Genomic DNA, 19794 nt, shown 5'->3' with positions numbered 1-19794 from the left:
CACCCAGAACACGAACGACGACAACACGCGACCGCTCTCCTCCGGTGCTCAACGTCGCCTGAGAGCAGTCGCGGATGCAGAGTCTGGCATCGGGGGCGCCACTGTCGCGGCGCTCTTCGTGCTATATCAAGAGAACTGAAATCGGCGCGAGCACGACAACAATGCTATCGGAAAGAGGACGTTTTCCCCGTCAAAACGAGACCTCATTCACCTTCCTACGCCAAGAAACACACAATATCGAAAAAAAATGCCCCGCGCCCCATGTATAAGGAAACCGCCGTTGCCACGGGATCCTAACTAGAGAACGGAGAGAGATAAAAAGGTGTCTCAAGTTCCTACACCTTGCCCGCTTTGAGCACGTGTGCCCGTTAGAGGGAGGTTCGGATCTGCCGTGGGGTTTGAACCCAAACACTGAGACAAATGTCGCAGAACGGGGGTCGGCGTCAGGAATTTTCGGAATGACGCCGTAACAGCTGGAAATTGACGGGTGGTCCGAATCGGAAACTTGTAGTGCAGGGTACGGAGCATGCACACACAAAATTTTGTGTAAATCGGGCGTTAGGTAAGCAAGTTACAGCACTGAACAGCGGGAAGAGTTTCGGGGCGTCGTCACCCAGCACGCCGGCGTCGAAAAACTACAAAGCCAATATCTTATCTTGGAGAACGAAACTTTTCGGGCCTATAGGACAAACTCGATTAAAAAGAGAACGTCGAGACCTTCAAAACTACGTTACCCACGACTATGTAGCTGTAACTGGGGCGGTTTTAGGAAAATGCGGCCGCCCGTCACATGTATCCTGAGGAATGCAAACACGGAAACCGGGAACTGGAGAACCGCTAAAGTTACAGAGCTGCGCTCAATTTTGTCACGTTTGGTACGTCATGTAGAGCATGTTACAAAAAAATGAACATCGTCGGACGCGAGCTTCCTTCCTAAAAAGGACCCCAAAGTTTGCAAAAAGAGCATCGCGAACGCGTCTTCACCCACAATTTCCGAACCGCTAAAGACCGGACCGCGGTGTGATTTGGCCGATCATAGAACTATTCGAGACCTATTTGGACGCAAATTTTGGCGTGAATCCGACAAACGCCGCGGGAGTGACGGCGCTCCGAATTTGTCGTATATGTGCTGATGGATGATGAGCAGGCTATCCGTGTACTCCAGATAAATACCTGAAGAATCGATACTTTGAGAACGGGAACAGGTTAGAAAGCAGGACAAATCTATGTTAGGGTATAACTAATTGTATTCTCAGCAAAAGCGACACCATCCAACCTGACCTAACCTAGTCATGTGTGTCAACTCACGTGGCGTTCGGAGCGTGTATCCTATTTCTGCATCGTTTCCGTCCGTCCGTTACTATTTAGTTCCTAACACAGGAACGTAGCAATGAGTTTATTTATCTGCACGTTCCTCCACGGCAGTGACACACATTTGGTCCGCACAATCCATTTTTATAAGGTAAGTGCGTGACGCAATTAAGTGGCCGATCTCAAAAACTAGTTTGGCATAATTGTACCCATAACTATGTGGCAGAATCAACGTTTCGAATTATGTGTCATGTGTGATTCCTGTCCCCCATACTATCCTAATGTGCATCATACGGCCCCATATGTGTACTATTGCTGTCACATACGAAGTCGTATGGAACCCATATTGCTGCAACATCACTTCATATGGGTGAAAGATATGTGATATACGGTCCCATATCACTTCATACGAGGCCCACATAAGTATCATATTGACTCCATATGACTCCGTACGGTACCCATAAGAATGCCATATTGCCTACATATGACTTCATAAGCGGTCCATATGTATTAATATAGGACCCATACGAATCTGTACGGGAACCATACAAACTGATATAGGAACCATATGAGTCTCATACGGGATTTTTCAATAGGGATGTCTTGTGCTCGACGTCGACCTACATCGAAATCATGTCGGCAAGGGTTTTGTTTAGGCGTTCGGTGAGCCCGTTCGTCTGCGGATGGTACGCCGTTGTCCTCCGGTGAGCGGTGTGGCTGGGTCGAAGGATTTCTTGTGTTAGCCTGCTTGTAAATGCCCTTCGTGATTATCGGTGATTAAGGCGGTCGGAGCTCCGTGCCGTAGTACGATGTTCTCGATGAAGAACTTCGCCACTTCTGTTGCTGTGCCCTGTGGAAGTGCCTTAGTCTCAGCATAGCGTGCCAGGTAGTCGGTGGCGACGATTATCCAACGATTTCCGGAAGACGAACGTGTGAAGGGCCCGAGTAGATCCATCCCAATCTGCTCGAACGGTGCCAACGGCGGTGCGATTGGCTGAAGGTACCCAGAAGATCGTACTAGCGGCGTTTTTCGTCGTTGGCATTCCCGGCACGTCCTTACATAGTGGTGTACGGTCTTGGCCAGTTTTGGCCAGTAGTACTTTTCCCTTATACGGGCCAGTGTCCGGCTGTATCCCAAATGACCTGATGACGGTTCGTCGTGGCAGGATTCAAGAATCTCGATGCGCATGTCTCCAGGCACAACGAGAAGCCACGTAGCGCCTTGTGGTGCATGGTTTTCTTTGTAGAGGACACCAGTACGTAGGGAAAAACTTGGAAGTGATCTTCTGAAGATGGGAGGAACATTGTCGGCGCGGTCCTGCAGATAGTCGACGAGTGTCTTCAATTCGGGGTCGTTATACTGCTTGGTAGACATGGTAGTCGCGCTCATTAGACCGAGGAAGGCGTCGTCGTCCTCGAGACTGTTGTCCTGTCGCTGGAGTGGTGCTCGGGACAGGCAGTCGGCGTCGTTGTGTTTTCTTCCTGACTTGTAAGTGACGGTTACGTCATACACCTGTAATCGGAGGCTCCATCTGGCTAGGCGTCCTGAGGGGTCTCTTAAACCAGCCAGCCAGCACAGAGAATGGTGATCTGTTACCACCTTGAACGGCCGTCCGTACAGGTAGGGGCGCAATTTTGTGATGGCCCATATGAGTGCAAGGCACTCTTTTTCGGTCGTCGAATAGTTCTTCTCTGCCTCGGTTAGCGTTCTGCTTGCGTAAGCGATGACACGTTCGACGCCGTCGTAAAGTTGAACGAGCACGGCTCCTAGACCATCGTTGCTTGCGTCGGTGTGTATTTCTGTTTCGGCGTTTGGATCGAAGTGGGCAAGCACGGGTGCGATCTGTAGACGCGTCTTCAATTCATCAAACGCCTGTTGCTGGGCTTCACTCCAGATAAACGTCGATCCGTCCTTCGTGAGGGCATTCAGGGGTGACGCAATTCTTGAACAGTTTGGAATGAACCGTCGGTAGTAGGCGCAAAGGCCAAGAAAGCTTCGAACGTCTTTCACGTTAGAAGGAACACGGTAATTTGCGATGGCCGTCGTCTTCCCGGGGTCGGGGCGTACGCCGTCGCTGCTCACGAGATGGCCGAGAAATCTGAGTTCCTCGTAGCCGAATCGACACTTCTGAGGCTTCAACGTCAGCCCTGCAGTTCTGATAGCCTCGAGGACTTGCTTTAGCCGTTCAACATGTTCTTCGAATGTTCTTGCGGAGATGACAACATCGTCGAGGTACACCAGGCAGGTTTGCCACTTCAACCCGGCGAGAACTGTATCCATAACACGCTGGAACGTCGCTGGTGCTGTGCAAAGGCCGAAAGGCATAACCTTGAATTCGTAAAGTCCATCCGGAGTGACGAAGGCAGTCTTCTCACGGTCCCGTTCGTCGACTTCAATTTGCCAGTACCCCGTCTTGAGGTCCATGGAAGAGAAAAATTTTGCGTTTTGAAGGCGATCGAGCGTGTCGTCGATGCGCGGTAACGGGTAGACGTCCTTCTTCGTTATCTCATTGAGTTTCCGGTAGTCGACCCAGAACCTGAGTGTTCCGTCCTTCTTCTTCACTAGTACCACCGGCGATGCCCACGGACTGGTCGACGGCTGGATAATGCCATCACTTAGCATCTCTTCTATTTGCGTTCGGATCGTTTCTCGCTCTTTGCAGGAGACCCGGTACGGCATACGGTGAATTGGACGGGCCTTTTCGTCGACGGTGATGCGGTGCTTCGCAATGGGCGTTTGCCTTACTTTCGACGATGCAGCGAAGCACTCACTGAAATCGTTGAGCACCTGGAGACGGGTTTGCTTTTGAGTTGTATTGAGTTGTATTGAGGCACTTCGTCGAAATGTTCGGCCTTGTGTTCCGTGGTGACCGCGATGCGAGCAGTGTCCATCAGGCAAACATCCGTGGTGGACAATTGGTCTACGATGACGGCTATCTTCGTGCCGTTCGCCAGGTGTTGTGGCTGCGGGCGAAAATTTGTGACCAGGAGTTCGAATATTCCGTTTCTTACGCGCACAATTCCTCTTGCTATCCCAATTCCTCGTTCGAGGAGAAGTTGCGTGTTGCCTTCAGCCAACAAACAGCCAGTCGGTGCTCTCTCGCACGTAGCGGTCACAAGGACTGACGACAAGGGAGGCAGGTTCACGTGCTGAGTCGTCACGGCGGTTACGTCCGTGTTTGCGCGTTTCTCCGGGGTTATTCGTGCCCACCACTTGTCTTCTGCTGTTTCCGGCGTTTTAAAAGAGATAACTCCATTTGTGAAGTCGATGATTGCTTCGTTTTCGACTAGAAAGTCCATTCTGAGTATTACATCCCGTGGGCAGTTCGGCAAGACGGCAAAGCTGACGACGTACTGGATGTCACGCACTTGTATGACTGCCGTGCATCGGCCAGTCGGTGTTACGACGTGTCCACCAGCAGTGCCGATGTTAGGCTCATCCCACTTTGTTTGTACCTTGCGAAGCTTCTTAGCCAACCTACCACTTATAACAGAGTCGTCGGCTCCGGTATCGATTAACGCAATCATATCATGGCCGTCGATGAGTATTTTCAGGTTACTGGTAATTTTCCGAGCGTTGTGTTGGTGCTGCGTTGCTCTTGGTCGAGTTGGAGGAATTGTAACTTGTCGTCGGTCCGCAGCTTCACCTCCCGGAGCTGCAGTCTTCAGTTTTGCCGGTTAGGGCTCCGCCACACAGGTCGTCTTGCCGGTGACGGTGAACGTGCTCTTCCTGGCGATCTGCTGCGGTGGGGGACGCTCGGGGACATGTCGCATCGCGAGCCAGCAGAAGCATTCTGCTGCCGTAGATAGCCTTCAATTGCGACGGGGCGACTACCGCGCTGGGGGCGGGGGGCGTCGGGTGAAAAACCGGGAAGGCCAAGTCGTCGGTAGGGACATCGGCGATAGATGTGGTTGGCCTCTCCGCAGTGGTAGCAGAGTGGTCTGAAGTCGGGAGTCCGCCAAACGTCTCTTTTGCGAAACGGCTGAGAGTGTGGCGGGACGCTCGGAGTAGGTTGGACAGGCCGAGGAGGCGTCCAACGGTTTCCGTAGTACGACGGACGAGTAGGTGGCACCTGTCTCACAGCGGCGGCGTAGGTTGGTCTCGGTACTTCGGCGTCGGGGTTGGCGGTTGACGATGTCTGGATTGCCTGCTGAACCTCGTCCTTGATTATCGCACCGATCGAAGGCAAAGGGTCTTGAGCCTTCTCAGGACAGAGGAGAGCTCGTACTTCTACGCGTACCACCTCTCGAATCAGCTGTATGAGCGATCCGACGTCGAGGCCAGCGGTCGTGGAGAAAGCCTCGTAGCCCTGGGGTCGTTCGTTGACGGTAGCGCGAGAGAGCAGGGTCCTCTCAATGCGGACGGCTTCGTCCAGAAAAGTGTCGGTCGTGGCGGGTGGATCCCGGGACAGGGCGCGAAAAATTTCTTCTTTTACGCCCCTCATGAGTCGCTGAACCTTCTTCTCCTCGGATGCTTTGGGGTCAGCTCGCCGGAAGAGCCGCAACACATCTTCGACGAAGCCTGTAACGCTTTCGTTTGGCAGCTGGATCCGTCTCTGGAGCAGATGTTCAGCGCGTTCAGCTCGTTGTTGAAAAGCAAACGCCTCGCGGAGTTTGCTTTTGAAGACGTCCCAGGACGTGAGCGAAGTCTCCCGGTTCTGGAACCATGTCTTCGCGGTGCCTTCCAGGGAGAAATAGACGTTGACGAGCTTCTGGTCGTCACTCCAGTTGTTGAACTTGGCGATCCGCTCATAGTGGTCGACCCAATCGTCCACGTCGTCGTAATACTCCCCGCTGAATGTCTTCGGCGACCGTGCAGGGGCTATGGGCGTGGCAACAGGTTGCGCCACTTGGGTACTGGTCTCCGCAGTCATCTTCTTCTTGCGTTTAGGGGGTTCTAATGGACCGAATTCTGCAGGCAGACCAAGCTGTCGTCTGCTTTGTCACAATTGGTCTTGCAGGCCGTTGGACAAGGAATGCCCCGCACCTCCACCAGAAATGTCACGAAGCGAAATGGGTCGGCGAGTCGTCGAATAAACAGCGAAAGGTTTATTAGACTACTTGGTAGCAAAACACAAGAGTGATAGCAGTCTGAACACAACTAAGTCCAAAGAATGAATGCTCCAGCTTGGAGCGCACAAGCATTTAAGCGTCGCGCCGAAAAGTCTAGAAACAGCACGTGCGTTTGCCAGAGAGCAGGCGATGTGTCTGGAAGCTTCTTGCTTCTTCCTCAGCATGCGCCGGGAAGAGATGTACCGTTTCGTGCCTGCCCTGGAAGTTTCGCGATGATGATTCGTGGTACTATCATGGAAGAGTATGTTGGTTGTACAGCAAGTGCCTCTCTTGGGAAGCTTCATGGGTGCTGTTTACCTCTGTGGGAGCCTCAACTAGCACCTCAAGCCTGGTGCATGCCCCCGTATCCCCACTTAGGTGTGCATGCAAACAGTATTGTACTGTACACTGCTAGCTACCGTCATACCTGGCCATCTGCAGCTTCTGCCCCTATAGGCAGACTGTCCTCCGGAATAGTGCAGTCCTTGTGTGTGTACAGGGTGACAGCTATGAAAAGGAAAGTGGTAAAAGGATCAAATATCAGCAACAGAGACAATGAATGCTCAACAGCACCAAGGCAAAACCTAAAAGGCCTCTCTGATCGTCAAAACATATGGTGGTATGCATAATATATGCATCTTGAACCCACAAAAAATATTTGCTATGGTCTTTCCTGAAGGATCGTGCATTGAGAAGAAATGGAAAAGTGTTCCACATGATTGATGCTCTTTCATGCTCTGATAACTGTTGTTACCTTCTGTGTTATCTTTGGAAAGTGCATCGTTGGATGTGGTCCGCCAGGCTGATCACCGCTGGGCATGCTTAAGGCACTTGGCTGAAATACTAGAAGGCATACAAAATATAGCACAGGCCAGTTGCATAATCAGGAGTACATGAAACAATGTGACTTACTTTGAGACGACACCATTTCACGAACAGTATCTTCATCCTCGTGGTGGGGCTCGGATGAGTGAAGCTTTGGAGATGGAGCCAATTGGGTTTGAGCTACAGAGAAGAAATAGTTCAGTTAACAATAAATGCAGACAGATGGGCAAAGTATAATCACAAAAATGATGGCAACAATATACCACCAAAAATACAAATATATGTGCCACTACATTTGAATATACCATGTAGAAAAATGTATGTATATTTGAGTACAGTTTGGGGTAACTAGTTACAGGATTTTCAGTAAAAGTATTGCTGTGTATGTGCTCGGTCCGAATTGCTAAGGACTGTGGCATATCTAGGGACAGCTGCTCTCATAACAAGAACTGAAATTGAGCCCCTCTACCAAAAATACTCCCTCCTTGTCGAGCACCCGTAGCACACGATTGTTCGTTAACCAAATTTAACAAAACAGACCTGTTGTGGAACTACAGCAGGGTCATTCCAGGCCAAATCACCCAAACCAAGGGCCAAAGGCTGAAAGGGCCAAAAAAGTTACACGTATTCTGGACCTTCGATAGTTAAAAATCACATGTTTCGAAGACCGAGCACGAAATACTTTTTGCCACATTTAATCTTAAATGTCATACTTTTGGCAAAGTTGGCCGTTTTCAACGCCATTTTCGAAAACGAAGCGGTCGGCCAAGCACAATTAAAATGGGTGGAAATGACATATCAACATTTATACCCACGTATATAAAACAATTAATAATGTACTTTTAGATAGGAAAACTCCCCCCCCCCCCCCCATCATGCGAAAAAACGTTACTCCCCAAACCAAGCCTCACGACCCAGTCGTGTGCGCCCAAGCAATGTTTAGAATGGGGGACATAAAAAATATTTTCTGGCACTTATCTAAAAGTACGTTCTTATTGTTTTTATACATGTGGGAATAGATGTTGATATGTCATTTCCACCCATTTTAATTGTCCATGGCCGACTGCTTACTTTTCGAAAATGGCGTTGAAAACGGCCAGCTTTGCCAAAAGTATGACATTTCGGATTAAATGTGGCAAAAAGTATTTCGTGCTCGGTCTTCCAAACATGTGATTTTGAAATATGGAAGGTCCAGAATACGTGGAACTTTTTTGGCCCTTCCAGCTTGTGCAAAAGCTGCCCTTAGCAAGGTGCAAATTTGTAAGACATAGCAGCAAAAAGCAGCTGTCTCGCAGGCCGAAAATGGATCACGACGGAAGCAACTGATATTGTCAGAATGTTAGAGCCACGCTCTTTCTTCCTATGTCATTAACGTCAACCTCGACGCAAAACTCTGCCCACTCGGTCACTGTTTTCGCAGTAGGGTTTACGGCTTTCCTCTATGGTCTCCTTTGTCGCACAAATCAGTCGTCCCGTATTGCACGCGGCCTATCTGCGAGTGCGGCTTATCTGCCAGAATTTTTTTTAAATGTTCCTAAAAACGGGTCCTGCGGCTTATTCTCATGAAATTACGGTAACTCCACAAGTGTACTCATACCAATTACATGGCTCAAAATGCACAACGGTACAGTCTGACACTGAAGTTAGGCCCCTGAGGTACGCTGAACTTACTCAGGTTATGCTTCAGGATGGCATGGGGTGATGTCACATGACCCCCAGCATTTTCTGGAGCAGTCAAAGAAAAGTTATCAGTCATAATAGGTTGAATATAATAATAGTCAGTTAAAAATAGGTAGAAGTATTAAAAGAAACATGGATCGTAAACTGTCTTATTATGTACATACCGATTTCAAAAATTTTAGAGCAGAGCGCACTTTGTAGTTGGAGGTTGGCCTTCCGTAACCTTCGGTTCTCACTCAGGACATTTTCGTATCTTTCCCTTACTTCACCAAGCTCCTTTTTAGATACAAGCTCATCATCTTCAGATGAATCAATGGATTCTAGAAGTCGAAGCTCCTCGCAATGCTTTACTGCTTTTCTTTGCTTTTTTGATCTGGGCGCTTGTCTTTTGTAACCTGGGAATAAAACAAGGAGGCAGAAGAATTAGTTCAACAAAAAAATCGTTTGAGCACGCTGCTCATACAACGTCACGAAATGTTTACGCTTATATATGCTAGGTAATCCTACCATGCTGGTTAGCAACCTGCAAAGCGAAAAATAGTATGCGTACAAACTAGTGTGGATAGCTCCACAACAATCTCAGTAGATTTACTGAAGAAAGACGTTACCTTTGCCCTTCCTGTTGGGGCGGTGTGGCGGCCAACTGTTTTCGACCTTTTTTGCACATAGAGATCCATTTCTTCCTTAGTTTCTGAAGCGGTACAAACAGTAAATTGAGTAAACACTCCTACAATAAAAAGAAAACGAACGAAAGCTTCATTTTACGACGCACATGGATTCGTACGCCACGTGTGTAAAACACGCACAGTACATTCCGCACTTATACTTCGCGTTGTACAAGTGCCAACGTTTAGCACATACATAACCCCCGCATGTGGGAAACAAACAGCAGTGCGCAGTTTACCTGTCATGTGGAGAATTTTGGCAAAGTAATAGTCTCCAGCAGTCCTGTCATCGCCGGCCCAATAAACCGAATATGAAACGGAGCGATCAAAGTCGAATACGTCTCAAGGTATATTTAAACAGGTAGCGCAACTCCTATAGGCCCCTGTGTCTTCAGAATGACGCCATGATTAAGACGGTCAGCGCCATCCATCCGTTGCGCGGACTTCTACGATTGTAAATAAATGACGTCACTAGTATGAATAATAATTAGTGCATAATTAGCCATGCACGTTTACATTGGCCCACTTCGCTTGCTGTGTATTTTTCCCCTTTTCCCCTTTTTATTTTTGCCCCTTTTCCGCGCCCAATCAACAATACCAGACGAGAACACAGAAAAATAAAGCATATCAGGTTTAATGAATCATATCAATTCCAAATACATACGGTTATCACAGATTTTGACAACTCCAAACAGAAAGGCATCGTGATGACCATTACAGAAATTAGGAAGGCTCACATAAGGCCCATTTCTCACCCAGAGCCATACGTACACCTAGTGATTAGACATTTGCATTTATTCAATGAGTGGCCGTTATAGGTCCATTAAAACAAAACACGACATCGTTGGTGCACAGTTGATTCCTGCTAACACATTCCTCACACTATCATGGCCGCTCGTCCCATGACGAAATCTTTTTTTTTTTCGCGGGCCCAGCAACAGGGATGCATTGTATTCACCTGTTCACACGTGTTAATCTTGGTCTACAGCACGGAGATGTGAACGTCGCTTCCTGTTTGACCCAAAGAGTGTAAGAACTCCGTATTACAATGCACGGACACACGGTACGGATACAGAGACGCACGAATAAACACCCCCAACTGTGACACATGCGCAAAGGAGCAGGATACGGAAATGTACTGAGTGGTAGATGATCTCATATATGTGCACGAGCGGGGCAACAGAAAGTTTTTTCTACATAGAAATTATGAATAACCTATTAGTACACACACAAGCGACGCCCATGTTGCAAAGTTTTTCTGTTTACAACCGTACCTCTACTGTCAACACCCAGGATCGCTCGCGCCTCTTGCTGGTGGCCTTGCCGATGGGTCTGATTTGGTATTTTCGCTAGTTTTCGCTACCAGTTTAGATATACCTTGTACGTCTTCCGGAGAGAAGTTCTTCACGTAATCACAGGTAGTTATCTGCGTCTTGCCGTCGAAGTCAAACTTTACGTACACGAAAAACATCGTTGAAAGACGAATTACAGTGACCACCCCTGCTGGAAATAGCAAGCATGTTCTCACTGAACCCTTCTATCGTCTTGAATGAGATTCAATGTGAAAAATTAGACCCACTTCGTGCATTGTGCTCAGAGTGTGAATTACTCATTGAGGTAATGGGGTGTCGTGCAAGGAAGGAACCTTTACGGAGACACTCTTCAACATGCTGTGTAAGGAAGTTAGCTTACGGGAGCCAGTCACCCAATTAAAGCAATGGGTCTAATGCGAACGAACAGGAATGAGTGCTTTCCAATTGGTTTGATGTGAATACAGGACGAACTGAGTCATTTGGTCTAATGAGTGTCAATGAGGAATGGCAATTTCAAATTCATGCAATGTGTATACACAACCAATTGGTGTAGTGGGTGTAATGAGAACAAATGATCAAAATGATTTCTACTTAAACGAATGTGACTTAAACATCAATTGCAACAGTTCGTCAAATGGGGACAAATGAGAAATGATGACTTTGCCTTTAATTAAAGTATATGAAGAACCAACTGATGCAATATAGGTAAAATGAAGACCACTTCAGGCAATGTTATTTGTGCTGCATCGACATAAAATAAGATGAACAGGTATAAATATCATGAGATAATACACACTGGTTTGCTGTGAAGAAGCATCTCACTTCCAAATACTTTATTTAGTGGGCTGTAGTACGTAATTGGCCCCAATGTCAGAAACACACCAATAACATGCAAATGCTGTACTGCTTCCTACAGTGCTTCATTTTACTCCTGACAGGGATGAATTACATGGACAACATGTTCAATGCTGGCATGTTAACTAACGCTGCTGGACATTTAAAACCACATACAGGATGCCGCTTCTCTTTGAGTGACTGCTGCATTTCTCTTATAGCCATGTCATCTGTTCGCTCCATAGGCGACACGCCTGGGGTGATGGGGATGGTGATGGGGAACCTCATTGCCGAAGCGTGGTATTCACCTTTATGATAACACCAGCTCCAGCCGAGAGCCGATTTCCGTCTGCGTTGATTTCCGTCGTATGAATGTGTGTATGAGTGAGCAAAAATGTAAGAGTGAAAGGAGGGTGAGTGAGAGTGAGTGGCTGGTTTGTCGTCCCTTCAGATGACGCACCCCGAAAGTCGCTGGAGAGGCGTGTTAGCTTAGCTCAATTGGTAGAGCCCTGGACCGGCAATCCAGAAGATGTGGGTTCGATCCCTACAGCTCGCTAACCTTTTCAGTGACTTTCATCTTTCATCATTCTTCATGTACTCGCTGCTTCACACATGTGTGAAGGAAAGTAACAGAATAAGGAATTTCCTTCATGTATGAGGATCATCCAACAAAAGTTCCTCTGCTGTGAACAAAATAACAAATCTATAGCATAACATTGAAAAAAAAAATTACGTACAGATTAGAGCTCAACGTTACTGCCTAATATAGGCTCTTTATTTAGCTGAACATTTTCGGTACTGCGATATCAAGTATTCAATACTGTATTGTATGTGCCATGCTATGCCCTGTTTACAAAGTGAGGCATTCTCTTTGCATTTCACCTGATCAAGTTGTGTTTCATGATCACTTGCGAATTGGTGACTGCCGAGGAGCGCTTTGAGAGGAAGATGGAACAGCAAACTGGGCAAATTTTCATTGAAGTAGGAATCATCACCTTGAGCATGAGGAGAACGAAGTATACAGGAAGCTCACGAAAAGGAAACTCACGTTTGTGTGTCTCCTGTATACTTCATTCTCCTCATGCTCAAGGTGATGCTTCCTACTTCAACGTTGTACCAGCTCGCTCGTGTACTTTTTCTCTCTTTGGCAAAATAACAAATGAATTTCTGGAACAAATCCCTTTCTGGAGTCTTTCAAGACGAGTGCAGACATTGTTGACGTGGTTCGCTACACCCTTCCAAGTCCTGTGCGTCTTTGTTTCATTGTAGTTTGAAGATTTCCTATCCATCCTATATGGTTATGTGCACACAAGGACGGTAACCAAGGTATTACGCAGGCCGTTACGATCGTCAAATACAAAGCTTGCGACGGGATTCTTTCTGTACCTAGGCGATAAACTGAGTTGCAGAATAATTTCACAGCAAATGAGGCTTCACTAGACTAGCACTAAAAGTGAAGGTTTAGTACACATGCACGGCACAATAGCTCTGCACCTCCGTTCTCCACAAACAAGTAGTTGAAAGTAAAACTCGGAAGCACAATCGTGCCGTAAAGCTTGCGGCAAAATTGGAAGTAGTTGGAGCTTGCGGTAACCTAACTACTGTAGTTAACTACTCAAAATAGTAGTTTAACTAGTAGTTGCCACTACATTTCTGCAAATAGTTGATTACTACTTTTTAACTACAATTAGGTAGTTTAACTAGTAGTTTAACTACATTTACTGCTACCTGTGTTACATGTTTAACTACTTTTAACTACTACCTGTGTTACATGTAGTTAACTACTGGCCATCACTGAATACATACATATATATATATATATATATTAAATTTTGTCATACTCCGAAAAGCCAACAGCTACGCGGATGTCAGTATGGTCATCAAAGCTTGCATTTACTACAACGAAAGATAGGTTTTCCTTGCTTGTCTGTTTTGTACTGACAATGAATGACATTGTTTATTTCGTATTTCACTTTTGCTAGTTGGTTGTTGCCGTCACTCACAAAATGTGTATTGCTTTGCATGCGATTAAATCGACGCTCGCAGTTCTGGAAGGTGTGTTGACAATTGTTTTGTTTTAGTATATTTATGTTGCACCTGCCTTCTAGATTGTTTTGAGGACTGGTTGGTCGACCATGGAGCGTCAGGCCCCTGCGTAAAGGAGCGCCTTGGCTCTCTCAAGGGCCACCTCATTGCCACTCTGAGGGATGCAGCAAAGGCACCAAACAAAAGGCACAAAAAAAAAACACTACTTTTAAGTCTGTACCCATTCCTTCTGTTCCCTTACCTACTTGAGAAATCCCAGATTTCATGTGAAACTTGATTTAAATGGAATCCTCATCAAATCAAGGCTGAATTTAAATTTCTGTGCGAAAAAAATTAAAACCGAGTTGTGGGATTTCACACCGGATCAGGCAGGATGGTCCGGTCGACGTCCGCAAGTTTTTTCTTTCAAACATATACTAAAGCCTTGTCCCTACGAGGCATATTGAGACTGAAAGTAGTTGAAAATAATTGGTGGTTATTTCTTACGGTTACGTCAGTTCTTGGTTACGTCAGTGTTATTTGACTTGGACAGCCATTTCTACCTAACTGAGTTTCACGTTTCACAGGCTTGCTGTCAATCCAATAGACGATTTCAGAAAATGCCGCATGACGCCGCGTAGTGGTGTGTTGTGCGCAGCCTCGCAGCGCATCATGGGAGATGCACTCCGGGCGAACGAGCGGCTGTTTTGGTCTTCGCTTCGCCTTGGCAGTGTGTTTTCTTCGCTCGGTCTGAGCTTTCTTTGATTTGCTTCATCTACCGGACGTACTGGACGAAAACAGCTGATCGAAGGTAGGTGAATGGTGCTCTTTCCTCTATCGTGATGGTACGTGTGTGACTAGCGGAAATTTTGTCTCCGACTGTTAGCTAAAGGGGAGTCGACAGAGGAAGCTAAGCCTGACGACGAGTGAGCTTCGCGCGGAAGCTCGCCACAAATAATTTGTGGGTTGTATGCCTCGCTCTTTGCATTTGCAATCCGTGGCTTGTAATGTCGGCATGAAGTTGACAAGCGGGAGATTGGCTTGGGATAGTTTGACTTGTTTGTGGTTGTCCTGATTCGGTTCGAAAGGCGAACGAGTGACGTATTCAGTACTTCGAAGACCACCTATCACGATGTCTTTCTGTTTTATTATTCACTTTTTTGTGTGTTGCTGTACGAATAAGTATTCCTCGGCGCGTGTTGTGCACACTTTAACAGTTTAAAAATAATTTTTTTTTTGGTTCTCCTCAGAGATGACATCGATCCCTTCGCGAGGGACGAGCCCGTGCGTTGTACCCAGCTGCAATCATCGTACTGCGTACAACAAAAAAACTGTCGTGGTACTACTTTCCCAAGAAGGATCCCCTGCGCAAGCTCTGGATACAAGCCCTTATCCAGAACACTGTGCTACCGGAGTCATGGGAGCCTAAACCCAAACAAAGGATCTGCGGCGCACACTTCAACACTTCAAGAAGAAAGGAGTACATGGACAAGTTGCCACGCTACTTGACGCCTGGGACTTTCATCCAGTCAGGTATGGGAGCTATACCATGTTCGTCAACAGGACAAAAAGGGTGATATTTCTTTATCTCTGTTCATGGAAACCATTGAGCATTGCTAGATACCGCTGTGGAGGATACCGTAGAAACATCCTTTGACATATCCCAGTGTGAGCCAAGATGGGACTGGTGCAGTGGCATACGATCACGGTAAGAGCATTTCTGTGCTCGGTTATTTCCCACCTCTACTTGCAGAAGCGAAAATAATTCCATATCTGATGCCAGCACCTACAGACAGTGCAATGGTGGAAGCTGCACATGAACATTCAAATGCAAGAAATGGTACCAAGCCCAGGCAGCTCGAAGATGTAAACGCAAAGTTCACTGAAGAATGTTCACGGCTACGAGAAGCAGTTTCGAGCCTTCATGAAAAGAATGCAGCGCTGCAGAACGTGAATGTAGGGTTGGCACAGGTAAATGACGACCTGCGTCAGAGGAACCAGCAGCTTGAGTGCCGTATCACTGAACTCGAAACAGCTGCTGAACTACAAAGCCATGAACTGGAAAAGCTCCATGCAACACTGGCCACAGCTGGTGAAAAGTTCTCCAAGGAACAGCAGGAGTTGAAGTCTTATGTTTGTGACTTGGAGATGAAACTAGAACGGAGCAGTTCCACTCAAGAGCCCGGTACCAGGTGCACCCCCGCCCGTGTTCTCTCCGACGATGAAAAGCTTCATTTTTACACTGGGCTTAATGGTCTGGAGCGCTTCAAAAGGTTTTGCAGCTTTGTTGAGGCAGGCTATGAAGACTACAAGAACGCTTGCACCGAGAGTCCATCAAACAGAGGTAGGAGTCGGGTGTTTTCTGTGGAGGAGCAGCTTATCATTGTTCTCATCAGACTCAGGGTGGGACTACTGGAACGGGACCTGGCATTTAGATATGGTGTCAATTTAGGGTACGTGAGTGAACTGTGCTAATTTTGGACTGAATTCTTGAGCAACTACTTGGAACAGACACCGATATGGCCTTCCAGAGAGACCGTGAATGACTTTATGCCGGAAGTATTCAAGGAATCATACCCAACAACTAGAATCATCTTGGACTGCACAGAACTCTTCATTGAGACCCCGAGTGACCTGCGGGTTCAAAGTGATACTTACTCGTCATATAAGTCGCATAACACAGCAAAAGGTCTCATCGGTATTCCTCCAAATGGGTTTGTTACATTTGTAAGTGACTTGGCACCTGGGAGGATCTCAGATGAGGCTCTGGTTAAACAGAGTGGACTGTATCAATTACTTGAACCAGGCGACAGTGTTATGGCAGACCGGGGATTTCTTATTGTTGAGGACCTTGCTGCACTGAATGTTGGCTTAAATATTCCCCCATTTTTAAATGGTGCTCCACAGCTGACCCTGGAAGATGAAATAACAACACGAAGGATCGCTAGAGTTCGCATTCATGTAGAACGTGTTATTCGGAATGTGAAAACGTTCAGAATTTTGAAGTACGTTTTTTGTAAGTCAATGTCAGGGTAGCTCAATTTTGTTTGGAAGACTTGTGCATTGTTGTGCAACTCCTTAGATGAACCACTGCTGACAAGGAAATAGCTTGAGGGGCTGCCACTCTGTGCGCAGCATCTGTGGAAGATGCGTGTTTGCAATGTTCCACGTACGAAACAAGATCCATCTGTTCCTGTAAATTTGAACAATACTTGCAGCGCATTCACCTTTAATGCTGAAAAAGCACCTGCAGATTCTGTGTTTTAAATGTCGGGAGCTGTTACTTTGTCACGATTGAGCATATGATTCCTACACACTAAATCTGGTGACGCTTAAAATCACTACGTGACCCCCTTTCAGCGTTAAAAAAAGGCACTTATTTTACGCCAAAGACTCTGTTTCTCTCCACTGAATGTCGGTTCCTCCAAATGAATCCGAACTTCTGTTACTGGAAAGGCTACCCTACGGAGCAAAGGTACCCGGAACATTTTAGCTCTAAAAAAATAAGTGCCTTTTTTTAACGCTGAAAGGGCGTCACGTACACGTAGTGATTTTAAGCGTCACCAGATTTAGTGTGTAGGAATCATATGCTCAATCGTGACAAAGTAACAGCTCCCGACATTTAAAACACACAATCTGCAGGTGCTTTTTCAGCATTAAAGGTGAATGCGCTGCAAGTATTGTTCAAATTTACAGGAACAGATGGATCTTGTTTCGTACGTGGAACATTGCAAACACGCATCTTCCACAGATGCTGCGCACAGAGTGGCAGCCCCTCAAGCTATTTCCTTGTCAGCAGTGGTTAATCTAAGGAGTTGCACAACAATCCACAAGTCTTCCAAACAAAATTGAGCTACCCTGACATTGAGTTACAAAAAACGTACTTCAAAATTCTGAACGTTTTCACATTCCGAATAACACGTTCTACATGAATGCGAACTCTAGCGATCCTTCGTGTTGTTATTTCATCTTCCAGGGTCAGCTGTGGAGCACCATTTAAAAATGGGGGAATATTTAAGCCAACATTCAGTGCAGCAAGGTCGTCAACAATAAGAAATCCCCGGTCTGCCATAACACTGTCGCCTGGTTCAAGTAATTGATACAGTCCACTCTGTTTAACCAGAGGCTTACTGAGATCCTCCCAGGTGCCAAGTCACTTACAAATGTAACAAACCCATTTGGAGCAATACCGATGAGACCTTTTGCTGTGTTATGCGACTTATATGACGAGTAAGTATCACTTTGAACCCGCAGGTTACTCGGGGTCTCAATGAACAGTTCTGTGCAGTCCAAGATGATTCTAGTTGTTGGGTATGATTCCTTGAATACTTCCGGCATAAAGTCATTCACGGTCTCTCTGGAAGGCCATATCGGTGTCTGTTCCAAGTAGTTGCTCAAGAATTCAGTCCAAAATGAGCACAGTTCACTCACGTACCCTAAATTGACATCATATCTAAATGCCAGGTCCCGTTCCAGTAGTCCCACCCTGAGTGTGATGAGAACAATGATAAGCTGCTCCTCCACAGAAAACACCCGACTCCTACCTCTGTTTGATGGACTCTCGGTGCAAGCGTTCTTGTAGTCTTCATAGCCTGCCTCAACAAAGCTGCAAAACCTTTTGAAGCGCTCCAGACCATTAAACCCAGCGTAAAAATGAAGCTTTTCATCGTCGGAGAGAGCACGGGCGGGGGTGCACGTGGTACCGAGCTCTTGAGTGGAACTGCTCCGTTCTAGTTTCATCTCCAAGTCACAAACATAAGACTTCAACTCCTGCTGTTACTTGGAGAACTTTTCACCAGCTGTGGCCAGTGTTATATGGAGCTTTTCCAGTTCATGGCTTTGTAGTTCAGCAGCTGTTTCGAGTTCAGTGATACGGCACTCAAGCTGCTGGTTCCTCTGACTCAGGTCGTTGTTTACCTGTGCCAACCCTACGTTCACGTTCTGCAGCGTTGCATTCTTTTCATGAAGGCTCGAAACTGCTTCTCGTAGCCGTGAACATTCTTCAGTGAGCTTTGCATTTACATCTTCGAGCTGCCTGGGGTTGGTACCATTTGTTGCATTTGAATGTTCAGGTGCAGCTTCCACCACTGCACTGTCTGTAGGTGCTGGAATCAGATATGGAATTATTTTCACCTCTGCAAGTAGAGGTGGCAAATAACCGAGCACAGAAATGCTCTTACCGTGATCGAATGCCACTGCACCAGTCCCATCTTGGCTCACACTGGGATATGTCAAAGGATGTTTCCACGGTATCCTCCACAGCGGTATCTAGCATGGCTGAATGGTTTGCATGAACAGAGAAAAAGAAATATCACCCTTTTTGTCCTGTTGACGAACATGGTATAGTTCCCATACCTGACTGGATAAAAGTCCCAGGCGTCAAGTAGCGTGGCAACTTGTCCATGTACTCCTTTCTTCCTGAAGTGTTGAAGTGTGCGCCTCAGATCCTTTGTTTGGGTTTAGGCTCCCATAACTCCGGTAGCACAGTGTTCTGGATAAGGGCTTGTATCCAGAGCTTGCGCAGGGGATCCTTCTTGGGAAAGTAGTGCCACGACAGTTTTTTTGTTGTACGCAGTACGATGATTGCAGCTGGGTACAACGCACGGGCTCGTCCCTCGCGAAGGGATCGATGTCATCTCTGAGGAGAACCAAAAAAAAAATTATTTTTAAACTGTTAAAGTGTGCACAACACGCGCCGAGGAATACTTATTCGTACAGCAACAGACAAAAAAGGGAATAATAAAACAGAAAGTTATCGTGATAGGTGGTCTTCGAAGTGCTGAATACGTCACTCGTTCGCCTTTCGAACCGAATCAGGACAACCACAAACAAGTCAAACTATCCCAAGCCAATTTCCCGTTTGCCAACTTCATGCCGACATTACAAGCCACGGATTGCAAATGCAAAGAGCAAGGCATACAACCCACAAATTATGTGTGGCGAGCTTCCGCGCGAAGCCCACTCGTCGTCAGGCTTAGCTTCCTCTGTCGACTCCCCTTTAACTAACAGTCGGAGACAAAATCTCCGCTAGTCACACACGTACCATCACGATAGAGGAAAGAGCACAATTCACCTACCTTCGATCAGCT

At 46.8% G+C, this 19794-nt stretch overlaps 1 protein-coding gene across 1 annotated transcript; it reads right to left on the bottom strand.

Moving 5' to 3' along the window:
• Positions 1-17731: 17731 nt before the first annotated feature.
• Positions 17732-18445, bottom strand: LOC135372681 (uncharacterized). Its single transcript, XM_064606176.1, has one exon. The coding sequence runs from the start codon at positions 18443-18445 to the stop codon at positions 17732-17734; it is 714 nt and encodes a 237-aa protein (XP_064462246.1).
• Positions 18446-19794: the final 1349 nt, after the last annotated feature.

Source organism: Ornithodoros turicata, unplaced genomic scaffold, assembly GCF_037126465.1.
Source record: "Ornithodoros turicata isolate Travis unplaced genomic scaffold, ASM3712646v1 Chromosome16, whole genome shotgun sequence".
NCBI lineage: Eukaryota > Metazoa > Arthropoda > Arachnida > Ixodida > Argasidae > Ornithodoros > Ornithodoros turicata.
Note: the sequence above shows the minus strand (reverse complement) of the source record. Positions and strands in the feature narration are given on the sequence as shown.